Genomic DNA, 10,274 nt, shown 5'->3' with positions numbered 1-10,274 from the left:
GCAGCCCAGGGATCCGGTGAAGGGCTAGACCATAAGAGTCTAGTGTACGCAGTCCTACCCTATATTTCTGCAAGAGATTGTTTTCACGACTCGATCTCGTGACATTCTGATCATATGGCAACTTTACCAATTACGTTAAGGCTCCCCTTCGTCACAAATATTAATTGCATTGATAAATTGAATTGTTTTTTATTTATTTTTTTAAAGATGTTTTAATTACTTTTTTTAACATTCACTCTTGCTATCCCATTAATGAAGTAATATATAATCCATTGAGATATTTAACAAAGAGATAAATCGTATTTTAGAGAATTAATCTTATGATTAGACTATTATTTAAATCTTTCTTAAATGATCATATGAAAAAATCTTTAAAAGACCGATAATATGGACCGTAATTGCATATATCTAGTGGTTTGGAGTTCCCTTTAGAAATAAAAAACTTAGGAAGGAAATTACTTTACTGCACGTGATCGATCATGTTGTCCAGCACGCAATTGTGAGATGACAATGACTCCATTCGAAATATGATGCACTTTTTTGTATTTCCAATTCCTGACAAAGGTCCTAAGGCTGCTTAATTTTTCTTACTTTTTTTCATTGGAAGAGCTAACAAGTTAACTGCATGCAAGTCTTGTGTACTCTCCTTTCTCAAAGACTATTAAGAGTCGCTTGTGTATAAGGTAAAATATGCATATATTTAATGTTCGTATGATAGAGCGATATGTGAAGTCGAAAATAGAAGATAATTGGGTTTGAAGACAACGATCTCGTTTGTTATCGGAGAGAATGGTAAAGGCGAAATAAATGTGTGTCACGCGGTAACATTTAATGGAGAATATTTTACAACAGTAAGTGTATGGTCCGTTACTGAGAATATGACATTCATTGCCTACCGTTCCACATTATTAAATGGCCCTCGTAATTATCATTAAAGAGAGGTTTGATCCTAGGATCTTGTTCCCAAGGTGCAACTATAAATAGTGAGCTCTACAATCATCGTAAAGAATACGAATTTTCTGACAAGCATACACTATATTTTATCAAAAGCTAAATAACATTTTACTTTCTTACTTATTCATATTGTTATTACTGCTTCCGGAAGCTCTGCTCCCGGAACTAGGATTTTTGTTGTTTTATCTCAATTTCAAGGCTAAGTCTTACATTTTCGTCTAATTTATTTATCATTTTAGGATCAAATCGATTCACTTGTCTATAAACTATGTATAAATTCAATTGTACTATTTTACGGATAAACAGTTCGGTACAAGGGATAAAGGATAATTAACTCTGGAATTAAATTTGAGATGAGTTTATCCCCCGTTTGGATGGGATAAAATCACAATACAACTAATCCCGGGATTAGTTATTCTGGAATTGTGGTGTTATTTTTCTCCCTATAGGAGGATGGGATAACAATCCAGGGATAACTAATCTCGGGTTAATTAATCCTACGATAACTTATTTCCCTACCAAACAACCCTTGTATTATTCTTCCAATTTTAATTTACCTGGCAACGTTTGAATATGCGCGAAATTTAAGAAAGAAAATAAATTTGAAATGATTTCTGGTTATAAACATGCTATTGGATTTGTATGTTTATATGATTTTCGAAACTAGTGATCTTAAATTCCCATAATAGTTGTGGGGCTGTAAAAGGAATTCCTTAACAATAAATATAAAGTATAAATTAAATTATTTTTAAATTTATAATGATCTCTTTTTTAAAATTTACTATACAGAAAATATTATTACATAAATAAAAATGAAAGGATATCTACAACATGTATATCCATATACATATACCGTGCTAATTACCACTAATCATGTCAATTCTTTTCACGGTGATCGAATTAAGCTCATCGCAAACAGGCACTTGTAATTAATTTTTAAATAATCTATAATGTTAACACTTTTTACTATCAAAGAAATCAATTTAAAGTAATTTGAGGGTGGTACTAAGGTAAAAATTTAAAATTCGACATCATTAAAGACAGAGACATACAGACAGACACGTATCCAATAGCCCCCTACTAACTTTAAAAACTCCAAACAAAGAAACAAAACCCTTTTGTCTCCCCTTCACACTTCACATACAAACAAAATCTCCCTCCCTTATAAGATATGTTCTGGAAATAATTTTCTGCCATAAACCTTGGAGTCTTGGAGTTATGTACTTGTCCCATATTCTAGTAGCAATGTAACACCAGGTCATATTAGGCTTCTGGTTCTGGGGTGGGTCCATATCTGATTTCATATTCTTGAATATGGAGGTTTTTCCACATAAAGTATTTTTTTTTCCGGAGCCCAATTAATCCGAATTCATGCCAGAAAATGAGAAAATTCTACTTTGGAGGGTAAAGTTTTCCTTATTAAAGATGACTTAATACTTAAGGCTCGAACTAAGAACCTCTGATTAAAGACGAAAGAATACTCTTCAGTATAGAAAACACTATTTGTCTATGAGTTGGTATTCTGAAACAACAACAACGATCCAGTAAAATTTTACAAGTGGGTCTGGGGAGGGTATTGTGTACGTAGACCTTATCCCTACCTCGATGAGGCAGAGAGGCTGTTTCTTATATACCCTCCACTTAAGAAGACAGGAAAAAACGAAAAGAGTCAATATATCAATGCTGTCAACAGAAATTATAGAAATAATAACAACATCGTGAAGGTAAGAAAATAAATAACATGCAATAACAATAACAATAACCAATCATTAAGGCCCGCTGCGAGTTTGGCATTCTGGAAAAGTAAACTAAAAACCTCAGCATGAATCACTATATTTGCAAGAACTAATTTGACCATAATTATTTGCAGATGCTGAACTTCAAGGGTATTTCTAAGTTATACTGATTTCCACTCACAATTTTTTAACTTTCATAAGATTCTTCTCTCTTTTTTGTCAAACTTCATGTTTCAAAAACTACTTCAAACTTTCACATTTTTTTCCAATTTGAATACTATTTTTCCTTTCAACTTCAAGTCGAATATTGTGATGAATGGAATGAATCCCACATCGCATCGGGATGAAATCCCTACTCTACTTATAAGACTTGGCAATTCTTCTCCCTTTGAACTAGCTTTTGAGGTGTAAATTAAATCCAAACTTATTAAATATAGTATCAGAGTCAGGCCCGTTGTTGATGTGGGCCCCAAAAGAGGAGGCAGAATATGCCCGGACCAATATATATACATACTGGTATTAGTACCCACGCGATGCACGGACAAATCATTTTAAATTGCGATGTATGATTTTTGAATCATGTACAAATAACCTTAAAATATATATCTCTCAGATAAAAATTATATAACATGAGAATTTAATTATGAAGCAGAATATGAAATTATTGATCAAATCTCGTAGTAGACAACCAATCTTTTTAACATATATTTGTAGCAACCTAACCCCTTGATTTTAGTACTTGCATTTCGTTCCGTTGTCGATATTAAAGAATACTAAACATGTCATATTGTGATATATCTTGTTCGAGCACATTAGATCATATTATTTTAACAAAATTCTTACAATCACTTTATTTTTATCAGGAAGTCAAATATGTCTTATTCATCACATCATTTTTATGTAAATTTTTTTTTTATTTTTTTTGTTCTTTTCTTATAGTTATTGTATTATTTAATATTTCATATTATTATACCATCATATAATTTTTTTGTTAGCTTATAATTAAATTAATGTCTTGCTTATTATCCTTTTAATAGTATGTGATAAAAATAAATATTTTATTATCGAAATTTGATATATTTTATGCTTTTATCCTCTTATTCATAATATTTTAATCATTTAAATTTATCAGTAATATTTTAAATATAATTAATTATTTTATTTTATCTATATTAAAATTAATTTAAAGTATAAGTATCCTCACACTACCTTTATTTTCTTTTTAATATATATTCTCTTTCCTACTATAAATGTTAATTAGTTTTATATTAATATTTTACCTATAACCAAAATAATGTCATATTTTGTTTTAAATTGTAACTTTTAATTAGTCTAAAATATTAATACATAAGTTATTTGATTATCATATTCCAAATGTATTGAGTTCTCTTATAATTAATTTTGTATTAGATGCAGTTAAATTTTCTTTCTTTTTTAGCTATAAGATAAATTTTAATTTTAATTTTAATTTTCATTATAAAGATTACCAATATTAGAAATTTATTTTGTATTTTAAAAAATTTATTTAATCATAGAAAAAAAATTCTTAATTTTATGAACACATTATTTCTAAAATATTGTAATAATATTTTTATTATCATTTTAATTCTTTACGTAATATTTTGTTTTTAAAAAAAAATCATCTCAAACTCAAAAAATTCCTATCATTTTATTTTATAAACTCGACCACATTTTCAAAAGATTATGTTATGCATTCAAACTCAAACTAACTGCACTCGATTCAGATATTAATCATAAGTCTAAAATATTAATATATAAGTTATTTGATTATCATGTTCTAAATGTATTGAGTTTTCTTATAATTAATTTTATATTAGATGCAGTTAAATTTTTGTTCTTTTTTAGCTATAAGATAAAATTTAATTTTTAATTCTCATTATTAATATTGCCAATATTAATAATTTATTTTGTATTTTTAAAAATTTATTTTATCATAGACAAAAAATTCTTAATTTTTTGATCACATTATTTCTAAATATTGTAATAATATTTTTACTGTCATTTTAATTCTTTACGTAATATTTTAAAAAACAAATCTCATCTCAAACTCAAATAATTCTTATCATTTTATTTTCTAAACTGGACCGCATTTTCAAATAATTGTGTTATGCATTCAAACTCAAACTAACTGCACTCGATTCAGATACTAATCACAGAAAAATATTTTCTTAATTGTTTGAACATATTATATCTAAATGTTGTAGTAATATTTTCACTGTCATTTTACTTCTTTACATAAATTTTTTTTCTTTTTTAGTTTTAAGATAAAAATTTAATTTTTGTAAAATTACCTATATTAGAAATTTATTTTATAATTTAAAATTTTATTTTTATTATTATTTTATTTTTCATAAATAAGACTTCAATTTCGTGGTATTATTCATAATTTGAGCATTCGCATCGTAGTTTTAAGAACTCTCTAATCTTAAATTCAAATAGTCTTTTCTTTTCATTTCTAATAGTAAATTTCTAATAAGTTAACATAATTTTCCTATTTTTTAATCTAATATATAGTTTTATTACATTTTATGTGGCTTTTCATTAACTCGTAACTTTATTTAATATCATTCTCAACTGCTTTTCTTTAATAATATAAGATAAATATATAATTTTTTAATTATAAAATAAATATTTATTTTGTTTCAAAAATATTGCTCGAAAATTTTAAATTATTTAAAATTTAATAATATTTTTAAGTATTGTATATTTACTTTATTTTATTTTCTAAACTTATGATTTATAAATGTCCTTACATTATCTCTAATTTATTTTTACTGTTCAATATGTTTAGTTTTTTATTTTACTATTAGACTTGAGTTATGTGGACTTATATTATGACTTTTCTTATCATAATATAAAAAAACTTTCTCATCTCAAATTTAAATAAGTTTTACACTTTTTCGTATGATAAAAAATCTTAGTTTTTTTTCTATTTATTTTTTATTATTGATTTTATATTATTCAATACCTAATATTATTACATTGTCATGTGAATTTTTATTAGCTTGTTTGAATTTAATATCTATTTTTACCACACTTATTCTAATATAATATAGATAAATATTAAAATACTTTCTCATCTCAAATTCAAATAATTTTTATCATTCTATTCTCTTAATTGGACCATATTTTCAAAAAATTATGGTATGCTTTCAAACTTAAACTAACTAAACTCAATTCAAATATTAATTATAGAAAAATATTTTCTTAATTGTTTGAACACATTATATCTAAATTTGTAGTAATATTTATGTATAAAATATTCATTTGCATGATTTATCAATATTAATATGAATTATTTTTCTTGTTATTAAAATATCTTTTATTGATTATTTAATTTTTCTCTTACCTTATAATTAATTTATATATTTTATGTAAGATTTTATTTTGCAGCTTGAATTTATTTAGTTTTAAAACTCAAAAAATCTTTAATATCTTAAGTAATTTTTAGTTTTATTTTGTATTTTAACTTACTCCAAAGTATATAGTCATAGGTTATCTCAATTTACGTCTTTATATTTTTTTTCTATTATAGTTTTTAATTAATTTTTCACCTCCATATTTCTAGCTAACATAGAAGAAAATCTATGAGTGGATCAATATAGATATAAATATAGATATAGATATTGATACAAATATACATATAAATTTAAATATAGATATATAGATTAGATTTGTCTAGATCTATTTAGATTATGTATAAGATTCATTAAACTACCTCCATTAATTATGTTTCTATATATAATTTCTAATTATTAATGTTGTCCTAAAATTGCCAAGTGACTTCATTTTAGCTTGTCACTTGGCTTAACCACAATGCATACTATTCTCCTTTTAATATAATATATAATATAGATATAGATAGGAGCAGTATTGTATATATGAGATCTATATACACATGAGATCCAAACAAAATTGACTAAGTGTTCTTGAATTAATGATTACTCCAATAAACATAAATATGTCCACCTTAAAATATGCATGACAGGGACCTGAGAAAAAATTGACATGAATTAGGAAAAAACAGAGTGCAGATATTCTTCATTGCTTCTTCTTTTTTTACTACCCTTTCTTTTTCTCCCCTATGTGCTGGCAAAAATCAACCCTCTGCAATCACTACCACCAACTCTTCTCTTCTTTCCCCTCTTTTCAAAAAGGACATAATAAAAACGCAGCCTAATGCATAAAACATTTTGCATTTATGCAGGATTCGGGAACGGACCGCATCATAACTAATAAATTGTTGATAGTATTAATGAGGGCTACCAACAGCATCCACAAAAACTCTGCTTAAAGATGTCAATCTCATTTGCTGTTCTTGAACTCTGCTTTTCTTAAACTGATGATGAGGTGAATAGGTGGAAGAAGTTTGCAAATCCCATGAATCATTTGAGCTTTCAGAGCTGTAAAATGTATCAATAACAGCACTTGGGCTATTTATTGGACTCTCATACTTGCGCTTGTGTGAAATAGAGTTGTAAGACAGCTCTGTTATAAGTTCATAGCAATCATTCACCTTCTCCTGTGTACAAAAATAGTAAATGGTTCAAAATTTAATTCCCAAATTATACTTGAGCGTTTAATAGCTGTTTCATTCTTGTCTTTACCCAGGGATGAAACTTGAAAGAATATTACTAGTAATTCCTATTCATAAAATCTGTCAAAGTTTTGTGCCCCTTTTAAAAGAAATACATTTAATAACTCTAATCATAAGAATAATTATCTGGATTATTTTCTCTCTCTTAAACGTCTCACTTATTTAACACTCTATTAATTGGAGCAGTAAAAATACATTTGGAGAAAAACAGTAACAAATACTTCTAGAAATGACGCTAGATGGACTTTCTTTAAATCATTGTGTATAGTATTTCGATCTCGTTAAGAAAAGTTTTGGAAAAATAGTCTCGCGTCAGAATTTTTATTTTGAAGCACAAGAAATTCTAATAATCGCCCAAATTTCAACGCCAGAATTTTGTAGTACCAAAAGTTCTGACGATCACCAGAATTTTCAGCGAGAAAGTTGAAAAGTGATCAGTTAGTATTTGCGGCAAAATCCCAACGATCACCGCCTGCTTTAAAATTCTGTCAATCGTGAAAATTCCTGCCCAACGTGTTTTAAAATTTGATATGAAACTTTTTTCTCAAACTTCTGTTTCTAGAGTCAAAAAATCAATAGTGGCACAAAAATATCCGATTGTAATTATTCTCCCTAAATACTTCTTGTTTTCTAAAACATCAAATATGATGACAGGGGCGGAGCTAGCATAGCACTTGCGGTTCAGCTGAACTCAGTAACTTAGGTCTAACACCTATATTAATCTTGCAAAATTCATTAAATATGTATAAATTTTAGAACCCAATAACAAACAAACAAGAATTCCAAACCCACAAGCTTCAAATCTTGCTGCGCCTCTATATTATGATACAACTAGCATAAAAAATAGAGATAGATTTATAGAAAGACAAACCTTGCTAATGTTGAGAACCTCAAGAAGTTGATTTTGGTAGTCAACAGCATTACAGGGCTCAACTTGATGAATAACGTGAAGCATAGTAGCAGTTGCCAATACAGAAGGCATATAACATAGGAATCTACAATCTGTATTAAACAAAAGATGTCAAAAAAAATCAAGAGGGGTTTCTTCTGTTACTTCCATTTACTTGTTATTATCGAAAGATTTAATCTTTACCCAATGAAATTCAAGTATTCAACAACCGTTACAAAAAAAAAAATGAGCTCAATTAATTACCAGCTATGACCAATAGGAGAAGTCTCTCACACTGCTTGAGAAATTCCCAATGAATATGGCTCTTTAGCCCAAGTCTTCTTATTATATGATCAAGAAATGAAAGTGGGGTTACAGGATTCATCCTCCACTTTAACGAGGACAACACTAAAAGCTCCATTCTTTGAATAGTTTTGGCCTCAAACACATATTTTGCATCCTCCACCTAATAATTAATCAAAAAAAACACAAGTATTATTTGTAATGAAATTCTCAAGAAGATTGGTAACAACAACAATAAATTCGGTGTAATCTCAAAAGTGGAGTTTGGGGAGGGTAATGTATAGACAGACTTTAGTCGTACCTTATAAAGATAGAAAGGTTGTTTCTGATTGAAACTCGACTCAATGAACAGTGAAAATAAAGCAAAAAACAAAAGCAACAACAATGCAATAAAATAAAGGAAGCAAATGACACGACAATAACAGTAACAGATCCAGTATAATCCCACAAATGGGGCCTGAGAGGGTAAAAATATGGAGACCTTACAAAAAGTAAGGGCATCTTGTAAAAAAAAGTAAGGGCATCAGCAAGCACACCAATTAGAAAACCAAAGCAGAAATACAAAGATACAAAACTAAAACTGCATGCGTGAAACGAAAGCAACAACAAGTAATAACAAAAATCAAAAAGGCTAATGACACAACATAATAGTAAAGAAACAGGAATAAGAGAATACAAGAATACTACTAGTACGATGGATAAAGCCTAGGAAAAACTCAAGATGGGCAAGTAAAGCAAAAAATGGGATAGAAAAAGTAGATTACTTGGAAGTCCAAAAGAAGAGGAACTTGAGTTTCTTCAACTTTAGCAGCCAAAGAAAGGCAAGTAACAGCTACAAGTTGAATCATCCAAGCCTTATCTTTCTGAAAATGAACACTTGAGATAAACCTATCAAAGTAATTGATAGCAAGAATAGCAGTCAATGTTGAGAATCCATAATGAGCATTTACTTTAAGAATCCATTTCACAGCTTCATTACGAGCTAAACAAAGTAAAGGGTCTGTTTTAATAGTGTCAAAGTTGGAAATTGTTTCTTTTTCTTTGGTAAAAAGTGAGAGTAGCTCTTCATTTTCCCAATACAAGTCTTGTTCTAGTAAAGGCAGAGGAAATGAACGAGTTTTTTCTTCTGAAATCTCATCTTCAAGTGATTCTTCCCATCTTTCTTCTTCACAGTAAAGAGCATCTAAAAGGAAAGATTGAGTTTGTTCTTGATTATGCTCATTGTGTTGTATTCCCATCTTCTATGAGAAAAGAAGAAGTATTGTTGCTTTCTCATTATATAAAACAGAAACCAAAAGAGTGATTCTTCTTGGGCATTTCCATGAATCTCTCTTTGTTGTCTCTATCTGGTTGTGTGGAAGGTGTGAAGGAAGATTGAGGAAAGCAGAGAGAGAGAGAGAGAGGATGTCACGCTTTGCACTTTCTTATATAGGGATTGATAGGTTGAGACTGAAAGGAGGAGATTTCGATGATTTTTGTTAGGGGCTTACAGCAAGGGTGCACTAGTAGTCTATGTTTAGATATAAATTACTTAGGGGTCGTTTGGTACGATGCAACAACAACTCAGCAATGATCCCACTAGTGAGGTCTGGGGAGGATAGACTGTACGCAAACCTTAACCCTATCCCGGAGGGTAGAGAGATTGTTTCCGGAAGACCCTCGACTCAGAGACAAAAAATCTGTAACAACAACATAAACAAGATAAATAATATTAGTACCGTAAAAGACAACAAATAAGTGGAAGGACAATAATTATGGTAATAATAAAAAGTAA

The 10,274-nt window shown here is 28.7% G+C and overlaps 1 protein-coding gene across 1 annotated transcript; it reads right to left on the bottom strand.

The window, feature by feature from the left end:
* Positions 1 to 6,626: 6,626 nt before the first annotated feature.
* On the bottom strand, positions 6,627 to 9,961 carry LOC107832697 (cyclin-D3-1). Its single transcript, XM_016660564.2, has 4 exons — positions 9,265 to 9,961; positions 8,462 to 8,663; positions 8,180 to 8,310; positions 6,627 to 7,233 (listed from the first exon to the last, which is right to left on the bottom strand). The coding sequence occupies exons 1-4, from the start codon at positions 9,736 to 9,738 to the stop codon at positions 6,964 to 6,966; spliced, it is 1,077 nt and encodes a 358-aa protein (XP_016516050.1). The 5' UTR covers positions 9,739 to 9,961; the 3' UTR covers positions 6,627 to 6,963.
* Positions 9,962 to 10,274: the final 313 nt, after the last annotated feature.

This window comes from Nicotiana tabacum, chromosome 5 (assembly GCF_000715075.1).
Source record: "Nicotiana tabacum cultivar K326 chromosome 5, ASM71507v2, whole genome shotgun sequence".
NCBI classification, from domain to species: domain Eukaryota; kingdom Viridiplantae; phylum Streptophyta; class Magnoliopsida; order Solanales; family Solanaceae; genus Nicotiana; species Nicotiana tabacum.
This window is presented reverse-complemented; position numbering and strand designations above follow the sequence as displayed.